Here is a 15164-nt window from a genome sequence, read left to right as displayed (position 1 = left end):
AGCCAACCTTCCTCTCCTGTTCCACGTCTTCAACTTTTGAAGCTAGTGTCATCGACGTCGGCCAATTCTATGTCGACGCCGAGGTTAGAGACCAGACTGAGGTCACATAGAAAGGCCTTGAGACTCTTAGAAGAGGAATAGTACCAAAGGCAGTTGTTGGAGGAAGGGGCGATTGTAGACCTCTTGTGTGAATATCAAGGGCTGGATTCGGCCAGTGGGCTTGACACTTCCCCGGAATAGGACCTTTCTTCACCGGGGGAGGCGGCCTCCTTCCACACAGTGATTAGAAAGGCGGCAAACTTTTTAGATCTTCCATTGCCTGCTGCAGAGGTGAAGACAAATATTTTCATGGAGGTTCTGCACCCTTCAACTTCTGCGGATCCTTTGCTTCCATTCAACAGTGCTCTTACGGAGCCCATATTAGAGCTTTGGAGGAAGCCTGTGTTGTCACTTGCTGTTAATAGATTTGTGGCAAGAAGGTACAGAGTGGCGCCTGGAGATCCGGGGTTCTTATCGAAACATCCTACCCCGGAGAGTCTGGTTGTTCAGGCCTCTTGCTGTACAAGGTCTGCTCCAGGCTCCTTCCCTGTTATTCCTTCGGACAGGGAATCCAAAAGGATGGAGCAATCCGCAAAGAAAACTTTTTCTTCTTGCAGCATGGCTCTCAAGGCTGCGAATGCTACCTGTGTTTGTGATAGATACGTCCATGCCCTGATGGGCTCCGCTAGGGCTATGGTTCCTGACCTGCCGCAGGATGCACAGAGACAATTTGGTGAACTTCTGTCTGATGCTCAGGCTGTGGCAAAACAAATAATCCAGTCTGGTCTGGATTCCACGGACTCGTGGCCACGGCAATGGGTACATCTATTGCTACCAGGAGGCACGCTTGGTTGAGGTCCTCTGGGTTTTCTTCTGATGTACAGACTACTTTATTGGATTTGCCCTTTGATGGAGAGAAACTGTTTGGTGATAAAGCGGACTCTGCCCTAGAGTGCTTTAAAGATAGTCGGGCCACTGCAAAGTCTTTGGGTCTGTAAGCCTCTTCTGCTACCCCTTTAAGGTCCTTTCGGAGGTTCAGGGGGTTTGGGCGTGGAGCCGTCTACCGTGGGAGACCCCAGTCCACTATCCAACAGCCTGCCAGCCTCCCATATAGATCCTTTAGAGGGCGGGGAGGGTTCGGACAAGAGGGGCCACCCAGCAGCACCCTGCATCATCATCTTCCTCTGGAGGACAACAGCAAGGGAAGCAGCCCTAGTTTTCTTCCCATTTTCGACCAAACTTCTCCTGTAGAGGAACGATTACGTCTTTTTCTCCACGAGTGGGAGTTAGTTACATCAGACTCATGGGTTCTAAACAGTGTGAGAAAAGGATATGCTCTCCCTTTTCAGGAGTTTCCTCCTCCCATCCCTTCCCATCCCTCGTTTTGCTCAGAAGACCATCTCCTGTTGTTGCAGCAGGAGGTTCAGATCCAATTGTCAAAAGGTGCGGTGGAGTTGGTTCCAGAGCAGGAAAGGGGTCAGGGTTGTTATTCAAGATACTTCCTGATCCCCAAGAAGGACGGTCATTTGAGACCAATCCTAGACCTGAGGATTCTGAATTTGTTCCTCAAACAGAAAAAATTCAAGATGCTGACTCTGGCACAGGTACTTCTGGCGTTGAACAAAGAAGATTGGGTTGTGTTTGTCGACTTGCAGGATGCTTACTTTCATATCGCTATACTAAAGTCGCACAGGAGGTATCTTCGGTTTGTGGTGGGGTCCTTCCGTTTGGTCTTACTTCAGCACCTCGAGTCTTCAGGAAGGTGATGGCAGTGGTAGCAGCAAGTCTCAGAAGGAAGAGGGTATCGGTATTCCCTTACCTGAACGATTGGTTGATCAAAGCCAAGTCTTCAGAGCTTGTGTTGTGTCACTTGCAGATGAAACTCAGTTGTTGTTCAGTCTTGGTTTTACGATAAATGTACCCAAGTCTCACCTGGAGCCCTCTCAATGCCTCCTGTTCATAGGGGCAGTACTGGATACTACATTGAATCGGGCTTTCCTCCGCCTCAGCGGATTCAGGACATTCAGGCGTTGATTCCAATGTTTCAAAATGGAGCGGTTGTTCCAGTCCTTAAGGTCTTTCGCCTGCTCGGTCTGTTCGCTTTTTGCATTCTGTTGGTCACTCATGCACGTTGGCACATGAGGGCTCTCCAGTGGTGCTTCGCAGGCAGTGGTTTCAACACAAAGGAGATCTCGAGGAGTCAATAACGATCTCCAGAGACGCTGCAGCAGATTTAAGATGGTGGGCTGTGGACGGCAGCCTTTCTCAAGGAAGGCCGTTTTCACTGCCGCCTCCGGTGGCCACGGTCATGACAGATGCTTCCACTCTAAGGTGGGGAGCTCATCTGGGGGACCTGGAGATCAAGGGTCGTTGGTCTCCAGTGGAACAGACTTTTCATATAAATCTGTTAGAATTGCGGGCGATATGTTTGGCTCTGAAGGCCTTCCTCTCGTCCCTTCACGGTCAGTCAGTTCAGGTCCTGACGGACAACACTACCGCGATGTGGTATATAAACAAGCAGGGAGGAGTAGGGTTGTATCTTCTCTGCAGAGAAGCTCTGCGTCTCTGGTCCTGGCTGCAGGGCCATCGGAGTTGCTTGATAGCGAATCATCTGGCTGGAGTGCTCATCGTATGTGCGGACCCTCTAAGTCAACATTTTTCAGCCGATCACGAGTGGCATCTCCATCCGGATCTGGTCCTGCACATCTTTCAGATGTGGGGTTCTCCAGGGATAGATCTGTTTGCCACTCGGCAGAACACGCACTGCCCGTCATTCTACAGCCTCCAGTATCCAGTGCAAGGAGCTTTGGGTGATGCGTTTCAGATCTCTTGGTGCAACCAGTTGCTTTACGCATTTCTCCCCATACCCTTAATTCCTCAGGTTCTGAGGAAGATTCACCAAGATCAGGCTCAGGTCATTTTAATAGCCCTGGATTGGCCAAGAAGGGCGTGGTACACGGATCTTCTCCAACTCTCGCTGTGCCCTCCGCTCCGTCTCCCTCTCAGGGCAGACCTCCTCTCGCAGTTGCAGGGGCAAGTTCTACACACCCACCTCCAGAGCCTGCACCTTCATGCCTGGAGATTGAACGAGGCAACCGGAGTTTCTTTTCTCTCCCACCAGGTGTAGTGGATGTTATTTTATCGGCCAGGCAACACTCCACTAAGACCGTTTATGCCAACAGGTGGGCAAAATTCATGGCTTGGGTTGGAGAAAAGCAAATTGATCATTTGAGAGCCCACCTCGCTGATATTTTATTATTTGCTTTAGATTTAGCAAAGAAGGGTTGTGCAGTGGCTACTGTTAAGGGTTATTTGGCTTCTCTGTCAGCCTTTCTTTGCCTTCTGGATCAGCCCTCATTGTTTAAATCGCCTATTGTGATTAGGTTTTTGAAGGGTTTAGTTAATAGGTTTCCTCCCACTCCTTTTCATGTGTCTCAGTAGGATCTAAATCTTGTTTTAACCTTTTTAATGGGGTCACCTTTCGAACCCATGCACTTTTGCCTGTTAAGGTTTCTGGTGCTTAAAGCAGTTTTTCTTGTTGCTATAACCTCGGCTAGGTGGGTTAGTGAGCTTTAAGCTCTTTCTGTTAAACCCCCCTTTACCTTGTTTTTCCCGGATAAAGTGGTGTTGAAAACCAGGGTGGCTTTCCTGCCTAAAGTTGTCACTCCTTTTCATATAGGGCAGACTCTTCCATCTTTCTGACCTCCTCCTCACTCCTCGCAGCAGGAAGAGAGGCTTTACTGTTTGGACTCTAAAAGGGTGCTTAGTTTTTATATTTAAAGGACAAAAGACTTTCGCCTGGAGGACCAGCTGTTCGTGGGGTATATTGGACAGAGGAAGGGCAGAGCAGTCCATAAAAGAACAATCTCCAGGTGGGTCATTCTTTGTATCAAGATTTGCTACTCGTTGGCAAAGAAAGTTCCCCCTGGGGCTATCAGAGCCCATTCCACCAGGGATAAGTCCGCTACTTCGGCCCTATCAAGAGGGGTTCCAGTGGTGGACATTTGCAAGGCAGCAACCTGGGCATCCCTCCACACCTTCGCAAAGCATTACTGCTTGGATTCAGAAGCTAGGAGGGACGGCCATTTTGCACGATCTGTATTGCAGGATTTCTTGGTGTAACCAGTCAGGCACCCATCCCCGAGTGCCGTACTGCTTTGGGACTCTATTCATAAGGTGAGGAATCCACAGCTAGTTGTATCCATCAGAAGAACAAGTTACTTACCTTCGGTAACGCTTTTTCTGGTGGATACAATAGCTACCTGTGGATTCCTCACAGTCCCACCAGCCTCCCCGTTGCCTGTCTGGTTACATTAAGATATGTGGTTGTATAGGTGTATGTATATATTTATGTCTTTTCCTGTATATATAAATGATGGTTTTGATTATATTGCATCATGGTAGTTTTATGTAGATATGTATTTATTGGAATTATTGTGGGGTCGGTTCTCACCTGTTCACCTTAAAGGCACGTAAAAAATGGGTGAAACTGACATCAGCACGCCGGCGAGGACCTCTTATTGGCACGGTGATGTCAGACGGAGTTGCATGGAGCCGTGCAATTGTGATGTCCTCGTCGACGTGGAGAGCTGGGAAGAAGATTTTCCTTCAGATACTGGCGCATGGGTGAATTCATAAGGTGAGGAATCCACAGGTAGCTTTTGTATCCACCAGAGAAAGCGTTACCGAAGGTAAGGAATTTGGGGCCATTGCGATGCACATTCCCATTTTGCGAGTCGGTACTGACTCGTAAAAATGGGAATGCGACTCGCAAATAGGAAGGGGTGTTCCCTTCCTATTTGCGACTTGCACCTCGATGCAGAATTGCTTTGTGTCCGCGAAAGCGTTCGCAAAGCAATTCGCAGTTACCACCCACTTGAAGTGGGTGCTAACTCATTTGCAAAAGGCAAGGGGTCCCCATGGGACCTCTTCCCCTTTGTGAATGTCGCTATAAATGTTTTTTCAGAACATTTTCAGACTCTGAAAAAACTAAACCAAATGGGTTCATTTTTTTTTGTATTGTAACTCGTTTTCCTTTAAGGAAAACGGGCTGAAATACCAAAAAAAAAAACAGCTTTATTGAAAAAGCAGTCACAGACATGGAGGTCTGCTGTCTCCAGCAGGCCACCATCCCTGTGAGTGAAGGGAATCTCAAGGGGGTCGCAAATTGCAGCCCACCTCATTAATATTAATGACCCCCTTGAGATTCGCAGAAGGTGTCTGAGACACCATTCTGCATATGATTTTGCAAATCGGAAATTGCGAGTCGCACCGACTCGCAATTTCCGATTCGCAAAATCTTTTTTTGCCTCATCTGGCCCTAGGTCTTTCTGATTCTCTGTCTGCCTGTTCCTGAAAGCTGGGAAGATGGTGATTTTAGCACCACAAACCCCTTGTTGATTCAATTTTCAAGGAAAAAAAACACAAGCTTTCTTCTGCAGCTATCTTTTCTCATTTTTTGAAAAAAAACGAAACTTCTGATGTATTTTGGCTAATTTCTTGGTCTCCTCCAGGGAAACCTACAAACTCTGGGTACATTTACAATCCCTAGGATGTTGTAAAAAAGGGTGCAAATTTGGCTTGCCTAGCTTATGTGGACAAAAAGTAATGTGAGCCTAAGCGCGAACTGCCCCAAATAGCCAAAAAAAGACCTGGCACCTGAGGGGGAAGGCCTGGCAGCAAAGGGGTTAATAGAAAATATGGGCACGAGTCATTGATCCCCCTTATAACTGCCAATGGGCTAGGAATAAACCCACAGATTACTTATGTTGATCCACTATAATGACCAGAGAAACAATGATATTGGATTTTCGATTTGGAAGTGTAGAGAAATCCACCTCAATGCACTAGATATTGCTAGGGATCACAATGGACACAGCTAAAGGAGCTACATTGCAGGCAATACTGCCTTTTCTTTACGAGTTGAAATGTGCTGAACTAGATTACTAATTGGAGCGGTATTACTATTGTAGGTACGCCGGGGGCAATGGAGTGGCTGCAAACATTACATTTAATTGGCAATCTAGAGAATAAAACAGAAATCTACATCTAAGTGCCAAATAAAATAAGGATGCTCCAATGGTTTTATGATCAAGACGTGTGGTATGTTAAATCTAATCCATCTTGCCATTTGTATTTGAAGTGTAGAAAGTTTGACAAGCTTCAGGGCTACCTTTGCACCAGCCTAATTTAGGAGACCCATCAGAAATGTATGGCATTTCTATTTCAAAGACTTTAATTCCTAGAAGTCACAGCTGCTTGTATGGATAAGAAACCCTGAACGAATCTGCCTTTTATGTGGTATTCTCATATAACGATTCTCATGCAATTCCGTCTTTGGCCATTGTTCTTTTGTTTGTGGTCAGAGCTATTGGTCAGTGACCCTTAGAAATAAATGCATTAATCAACGTCTTCTTTGTCGCCCTACAAGCTCCCTCCAGTAACATCCTTAGAATATTAATGGCAACTTCCATTTCAGCATTTCTAAAAATATATCATTCCTGTGCACATGTATAGTAATCATAACCATCACACACTTCTATTATCATGATGGCTATGCTCACAATTAACCATTTGTTATAGCACATTTTATTGATTTTTTTCAACTTTGTACATCGTCCAGAGCAGTAGAAAAGAATCATTACACCAGTGGTTCCCAACCTTTTGACTTCTGTGGACCCCTATTTTGTCAATACTGGAGCCCGGGGACCCCCACTGAATCATTATTGGAACCTGGGGACCCCCACTGAGTCATTACTGATAGCTGGGACCTAATATTATTACATTTTTTAAGCAGTCGCGGACCCCCTGAGGAGGCTTCGCGGACCCCCAGAGGTCCCGGCCCACAGGTTGGGAACCACTGCATTACACCATTAACCATTTTTAATAATCTGTTAGACAACCATGGACTTAAAAATAATATTTGAGGTCCTCAATTGTCAAATTCTTTTTAACAGACGTTTGACCTGTATTATTTATTTTGTGCTTTAGTGTGTAAGATTAACCACTACCAGCAACTCTATTGGAAATTAAAAAATTCTTGTGGGGGCCCCTCTATAGTACCTACCCCTTTATGAAACAATGTTAATTCACCGTTGCTAATGTATATGAATACTAGTATGAATTCCAAGGGTGATATACTCCACACTGGCAATGAGATGATCAGCCAGCCATTGTTTATTAGAACATCAACCACTGAAAATCCAGAGTCAAAAAAGCTTAATAAGCCTCAATTTCCAAAGAGGCACCTGCTATGCCGTACTGTTCGCTGTAGAGTGCTGTATCCTGTCACTGATGAGGCCAATTTCATACATCTTGCACAATCTCAAATGTATGGTTTGACTCATAATGAGACCATAGATGTCTTTATGCCCTTGGCTGAGCAGAACACTCCTGGAGATTGCAGGACTCTCAGAAAAGTCTAGCTGGAAGCTTATTGTCATACCAATGACCCATCTAGAAATTGGAAGAATTTCTCACATTAGCAAAACCCTGAAATTATCATTCCCTAAACAGTCCTTTGTTCTGATGGGTGTTTTCGGTGGCTCCTCAGACTATTAACACTATTTCCCAAGAGTTGTATTCTCCACTGGGATAGTGTAAGACGTGACCCTCTCTACAGGGTAACCCCCAAACGTTTTGCCTTTTCTCCTCCTGTTTTGCTGAATTTGTTTTTGTTGGCTTTAGAATTCTGTGCACTTTACCACTGTTAACTAGTGCTAAAGCTCACTCCCTAAAACATGGTAAAACTGGCATAAACCTGATTGGAGTATTTTTATTTACTTTTAAGTCCCTAGTAAAGTATATACCAGTGGTTCCCAAACTGTGGGCCGGGGACCCCTGGGGGTCCGCGAAGCCTCCTCAGAGGGTCCGCGACTGCTTAAAAAATGTAATAATATTAGGTCCCAGCTATCAGTAATGACTCAGTGGGGGTCCCCAGGTTCCAATAATGATTCAGTGGGGGTCCCTGGGCTCCAGTATTGACAAAATAGGGGTCCACAGAAGTAAAAAGGCTGGGAACCACTGGTATATACCAAATACCCAGGTAAATGAAATGCTATCAGTTGGCCTGAAGGACTTATTGTGCCACCCTTATTGGCAGCATGTGTGCAGTTCCAAACTGCCAATTTTACTAGGCAAAATAAACCCCCGCCAGGCCTAAAACTCCCTTTGTAATTCACATACTTCACCCCTACGTTAGGTGCTTAACAACCCACAGGGCAAGGTGCAGAATTTAAAAGTTGGGCATGTATTTTTAAGATTTATAAGTCCTGGTAGTGAAAAACTCATAAATTAATTGTTCACTAATGTGAGGCCTAACACTTCCATTGAATAACATTGGGTTACCCTTTTATATTTAAAAATAATACCTTTTGTTTGGGAGCCGGAAGGAATCTCATGTTTGGTGTTTAATGAATTGTAATTTAATTTACCCTCTGTAAAGGTAAAGTCAGAATTCAAGTCACAATTCTGAAAATGCCACTTTTAGAAAGTTGGCTTTTTCTTGTCCTAACCTTTTAGTGCCTGCAGCCAGTTTCCTGGGTCACATAGCTAGGTTTAATTGGGAGCTGCCCTTTGTGTATTCCTCTCAGACAGTTACACAATAAGGGGATTGGATGTTGGGAGGATGGACCATCCTGACAGGATGGGAGTGGCGGGGCTGTGCACAGCCCCACTTGAACTTCCAAAGGCACTGCCTCAACTCACACACAAATAAATTCACACTAGCCTTTTATGACTCCAGACATCCTGGAACCTGGGCAGGGAGCCAGGAAATTCCATACTCTTCTCAGGAGGGAAAACTCCAGACGTTTCTTACCCTTCAAAGCTGATACCAGGTATACAATAAGGACCCCTAGACCCACTCTTCAGTTCACTTCTGGGCCTGTGGAGGACTCTCAGAGGATTGCCATTGTAGCCTGCTGCATCTTTCAGAACACTGCCCTGCTGCACCAAGATGACTGCCCTGCTGCCTGATGCCTACCTAGTGCCATCAGAGGACTGCTGTGCTGCTTGAGACCTGCTTTTCTGCTTGAACCCAGGACTTTGACCATTAACTCATTGGAGCGGAGACTCACTTATAGAAGAGTCCCCAACCATCTTTAACCCACAACTGGAGCCCACCTGAGTGAGTCTTGACCGTCTAAGTGTGCCCCTCCAGTTTTGGAGTCAGCTCACATTCAGAATTTCGTGACTTTTCAAAATGTTCAGCCAAAACGTGCCCTGAGAACTAAGAGGAGACCCAGCCAAGGTGCAACAGCGGTTGGTCCGACTTTGCTTTGGCTATGTTAGACATGTCATCTTTTGTGTGGTATTCCCCCAAACATTTTGCCTGCTTGCCTAATATTTATGCTGATTCATTTTGTTGGCTTTAGGCCTCTGAGCACTTTACCACTGCTGACCAGTGCTAAAGTGCTTGTGCTTCTCCCCTAGCATGGTGACATTGGTGTGTACACAATTGGCATATTTAATTTACTTGTAAGTCTCTTGTAAAGTGGTGTACTATATAGCCAGGGCCTGTAAATGAATTGCTACTAGCGGGCATGCAAACACAACAGATAATGGATGGAATGCGGAACAAATCAAACATTCAACCCCAGTCACAGATCCAGCCTGGTTGATGAGGGGTGATACCTCGAAAACCGGTCCAAGGATGCTTGTTTCTGGTTCAGGGAGGACCTGGCCTGGCAGTTCGGGATGGACTGTTCCGATTGGGAACAGGGTCTAGGCTGATTTGCATATGGCTGAGTCAAAACTGGGGTAGCATGGTGAGCAACAAAATGATGGATTAACCCCAGATATGTGACTGGGGGTGAGTGTTGAAAGGTTTCAGCACTATGTCCATCATCCTTTTGTGTTACTAGTGGGCCTGCAGCACTGATTGTGCCACTAATTAAAGAAGCCCTTTAAACATGCAGAGCGTGTGTGTGTAGTTTTACTGCCACTTTGACTTGGCATTTAAAACCTTTTGCCTTAAGCCCCCCTATTATTACACAAACGTCACCCCTAAGGTGGTAGGCCCTAGGTAGCTCTAAGGACAACGTGCTGTGTATTTAAAAGGTAGGACATGTACTTTTAATGTTTACTTTTTTGGGTAGTGAAAAACTCCCATAGTCGTTTTTCACTAATGTGAGGCCTACTCCTCTCATAGGCTAACATTGGGAATTCCTTGGTACCCTTTTAAGATGTAATTCCTGATTGGAAACGGGTAGTTGTGTCAAGTTTCATGTCTTTGGAATGGTAATGATAATTCCTTACTACAGGTAAGGTTGGATTTACCATTACTATTTTAGAATTACCACTTTTAGAAAGGCGGCATTTCTCTGCTCTTACATCCCTTTGTGCCTGCAGCTGGTCTCTAATACACGTCTTGGGTGGGTGACAGGTACACTTTGTGCTTTCTCTATAGAGAGCCACACAATAAGGTTAGGTGTGTCTGAGTGTGCCTCTGCATTTTGATAGCTCTTCCTGGGCAGGAAGAGGATGTGGGAGCTGATACTTACACCTGAATAGGGTGTGCCTGTCTCCACACAGGGCCGATAACCCCCTACTGATAGTCTGGAGCCAGGGCTGAGGAAGAAAAGATACTTGTGAACTTCAAAAATCCTTCTAAGAAGTCAGCCCTACTTCACAAGCACATTTGGGTTTCTACTGGGTTCACACTGGGTAGGCCTTGAGTGTGTTGCAAACAAGCCTCTCACTAATAGGATAGGTTCCTCTTCACATCACACTTACTAGGGATCTCACACCCTGAAGAATGCCCCAGACCTCTTATGGCTTAGCGTGTGGGCAGAAACATGTTAGCTGTTAGGACTATAGTGACTGAATGAGTCATTAAACTCAAAAACAGTCCTTCTCTTGATTTTTTATTTACCAGCAGACACCACGATTAAAGGTATGATTTACATTGGTGATCTGTTAGGTGATTTTACTAAAACGACTGGATCCCTGTGTTATCCAGAAGAATATAATCTAAGAACTCCCTCAGGGTGCATTTAACCACAAGGTTGAGCCGCTGAGGTGGCACTGTCCTACGTGGGTGGGGGTAGGTGGCCAAATGATGAACCATGGCACTATTATGTGTGTGAGACCACCTATTCCGTAAGGAGGAACCCCTAACATAGGTCCCAACTTAGTGGTTTTCACAACCGTTCCTTAAGAGACTGGATCACAGCAATAGTAGTGCAACCACAAGCTGGTCTCGTCTCTCGTTCCTCCCCATACTTTTTGTTTTCACTGTTCTGATTTTGAGAGGTAGTATGTGGGTTAAAACCTTCCTTGTCTCTACTTGTGTGTAAACCACGACAGGGAATAACCATACAGTGTTGGGCATATCTGCGGTCCATTTGCATTCTGGGAGTTTTAGTTCACAGCTAAGCCAATTTACGTAAATGCCAAAACAAAATTAGTTAAAAAATTAAAAATGTAAATGAATGGAAACATGGAGTTATAATCACATGGCGAACTTTTGCTACATTATGTTTTTTTTCCTGTGTTCCGTTTTACTACTATTGATGTTATTGCTAATGGTGTCATTTTTGTTTATTTTTTTGTTATGCCAGCGCAGAAAACAAATCCCAGTATCATAACGGTATCATATTTTATTTAGATTTGTGAATTGTGTAGTGAGGGTAGAAATTGTGTTTGTGATAAATGCAAGTCCGCATATTCAAATTAAAGACATCTGTGATAATTAAAAAAAAGATTTCGGTTTTATTTTGCATCCAGTGGTTTTCAGCGTCCTATAGTATTTGTGCTAAAAATATATAGTACATCTAAAGCTCCTCTTGTGAAATAGTGGAAACCTTTCTTTTTAATTTCAGGTTTGCTGGGGAGGAGTTTCCACCTTTCATCGTGTTTAAGATTTTCCATTGTAAAAGTGGTGGAGGAAACAAGTACATGAATGGAAAGAAATCAATATTGGCATCAAATGAGGTGATTTTGCGTCCTGTAGTCTTGTTTGGTTTTGTTTGTGATATGCGTTAGTGCAGAGTTTCTTCACATCGTTAACATAGTTGCAATACAGTGATAATGTGTGACCTCCAGATAGGAAAATGTAAACAGAAAATGAGGAAGGATTCATCTCCTATTACTATTCTCTTTGCCTTCAGTCCTTTACATGGCTGTAACAAAAAGGTGGCCTGTTGCCAGGTCTGGTTTTTCAACCATTAACGCTTTGCATGCTGTGAATGGTACTTATACGTTATAAACACGGGCCTACAAATAGATTGGCCACGGCTGAATTGAGAATTAAATTAAACTCAGAAAGTGGATAAGTATATAATCGCAACATATTGACTGGAAAAGATTAATTGGAGCTCCAACACACGCCTCAAAGGAGCTCCACCATTTACAACATCTGTGCACCTAGCTGGAAGAGCAATGTATTTACCCTGTCCCTCTAGAAATATTATACCTCTTTGTTAAGTTAGTCACATTACACCAATTCTACAACTTTGAGGCTTGAAATCCAAAAGCACTCTTACCTGAATGAGCACCTGCAAACCAAATCTCAGCATTGAATTTGGTGAACCAGATCTTTGTATTGTTCTTTCATGTTTTTTAATGTTTAAGTTAATTAAAACTATAACAATATCGCAATTAAAACCATGACAATATTGCAATTATAACAACATCATAATAGTGGGGATACCAGTTAATGGAAAAAGTGCAAGCGCGCGTTCTGAACATGGAACTATATCTTCATTGATAAAAATGACTTTTAAAACCTAGCTAATAGCTAAAAACTGGTGCAAATCTGTATTTGTGCAAATGAGGTGGCTGAACTAAACATATGTTCAGTCTGCAAGGTTGCAACCCTGGAGATCAATTGCTTTTGTTGGCATCAGTCTCTTCACCCAATGACACGATTTACTTTGATGAGGAATTGGGCTAGGGTTTATCAATTGGAGCCATTGTCAAACATTTCATGGGTTTACTGTTTAGATGCGGGTCCGCTCGTTTGAGGCTCACAATTTTTGCTTCCCTAAATGTTCAAATGCCTCTCATTGAAGCTTCTCCTTAGTATTGGTAAACAAAGCTTGAGCGGTTTAGGAGAAATGCAGGCCAGATGGATAAAATCCTCTACTTTTGCTGTGCAATGTCTCCATTCTGTAGGACCAGTGTATTTCCATGTTGATCGACTGGCCAATGCTGGTGTTTTGCCAAAACTCACGAGTTTATGCGTTATATGTGTCGGAAAGGGAATAACTAAGAATGGCGCTGGTGTTAGGGCATCACAGTGTTCAATCACATCCATGCATGCGATTGAGAGCTAAATGTAACTTTATCGTCTAGACATGATTTCAACTTCACATCTCTATTCGTCACCCTTTTAAAGAAATCAGATGGCACACTTATGCCCCATAGTTCAGTTAGATACAACTGTTTAATGGAATCATTCGAATATTTGTGATATGCCGACTGCCAGTCACTTTGTAGAACCGACCATAGCACGCTATGTGCAGTTTAGGACAAATGCAGACCAGATGTATAAAATCTTCCTCTTCTGCTTTGCAAAGTCTACATTCTGTAGGACCAGTGTGTTTCCATGTTAATCGACTGGCCAGTGCTGGTGTTTTGCCAAATCTCAAGGTCATAAGTTTATGCTTTACATGTGCCGGAAAGGGACTAGGTAAGAATGGCGCTGGTGTTAGGGCATCACAATGTTTAATCACATCCATGCATGCGATCAAGAGCTACATTTAAGTTTATCTTCTAGACATGATTGAAAGTTCACTGCTCTATTCATCACCCTTTCAAGACGTCATACGGCGCACTCATGCTCCATAGTTTAGTTAGATGCAACTGTTTAATGTAATCATTCAAATATGTGTGGTATGCCGACTGCTGGTCACTTTGTAGATATAACAATAGCACGCTATTAAGTGTGGCTGTTGTGAGGACCCTTTTAGTACCCTGGTTGAGCACCCCTGTCTTAGCTTAGTTTCACGGAATGGGCCTTATTTTACATTCATACACGTTTTTATTCCTGATTTAGTAAGACTGTATTTCAGCAATTGCTTTTACCTATTTTCTTAGCTGCTTCATTCTAAGAAGGAGAGGGTCACACCATATATTTAATCAGCCTTTGCACCACGTTTAATATGTACTTCCTGTCCAAGGCTGTTACATGCAGTACATGATATACTAACTTATGTTGCCAGTCCAAGAGCCAGCTTCTATCTCCGAGGCACAGCATTACATCAGAACTGCTGTCCATATGAGGCATAGGTTATTATAGAAACTACACTTTGACCCAGGGATGTAGCTTCATGGGGGTGTTTGGGGTGCTACATCCCCCCTAATTATTTTATTTTGTGATGAATAGTTGGGTACAGGTGCTTTCAGAGGGGTATGGTGAGGTGTCTGTCAGATTTCACCTGGAATTATTGCATAAACACACTGGCAAAAACCTCACACACCACTTTCTTCTCTGTTTTGAAAGTCCTCAAAATCTTGGTTATTTTACAAAATGTTGTGTTTCTCTCTATTAGTAGTCCTACGGATCTGCATTCCTCTCCCTTTCCACTGCCCCTTAAGTCCCTCTCTTGCCCCTGCTTGTCATACAATGCATTTTTCCATCATGATTTTTTGGGAAATCTGAAGCTCAAACACCCCCAATCTTACTGAGCAAGCTACGCCCCTGCATTGACCCAAGGAAGGTATTCTGGTCATTATCATTCTGAGACTAGTGCTACATGACAGACAGGTTTGCTGGTGCTGACTTCTCAGCCTCCCAAGAGGATTGCCATCCGGGGCGGAGCTTGCCTGGTCATAAGATGGCTGCGTCGTAGCGGATCTCCGTCGGCCGCCTTACAATCCGTAAATAATCCTTCAAACTAAACCATTCCTGATCAAGTACTACACATCAGTTGTTGGCAGAAAGATATTGGTGATGCGTGATGGGCCCTGATTTTGCTGGAAACCGAGGAGTGGGGAGGAAGGCGTTGCGGCCCGAGAGCCATCGATAACGCAGCTGGAGGTATGCTGTGAGGCCCGGCAGCGACAAGAGGCATACGGGGCGACCATTGAAGCAGGAGCGGCCTGGCGAGAGCAGTGCGGTGGAGAGAGGCTGATGCATCACGGAGCGCACGAAGAACGCGCTGTGTGCTGTGTACGGCGGC

The 15164-nt window shown here is 44.4% G+C and overlaps 1 protein-coding gene across 1 annotated transcript in view; it reads left to right on the top strand.

Moving 5' to 3' along the window:
- The window catches only part of C8HXorf58 (chromosome 8 CXorf58 homolog), a 626664-nt gene that overhangs the window by 250521 nt on the left and 360979 nt on the right, over positions 1–15164 (top strand). Inside the window, exon 5 of the mRNA XM_069204823.1 lies at positions 11862–11973. Within this exon, the coding sequence (XP_069060924.1) occupies positions 11862–11973 (112 nt within the window). The remainder of the gene's footprint in view (positions 1–11861; positions 11974–15164) is intronic.

The sequence above is a fragment of the Pleurodeles waltl genome, chromosome 8, assembly GCF_031143425.1.
Source record: "Pleurodeles waltl isolate 20211129_DDA chromosome 8, aPleWal1.hap1.20221129, whole genome shotgun sequence".
Classification (NCBI taxonomy): domain Eukaryota; kingdom Metazoa; phylum Chordata; class Amphibia; order Caudata; family Salamandridae; genus Pleurodeles; species Pleurodeles waltl.
This window is presented reverse-complemented; position numbering and strand designations above follow the sequence as displayed.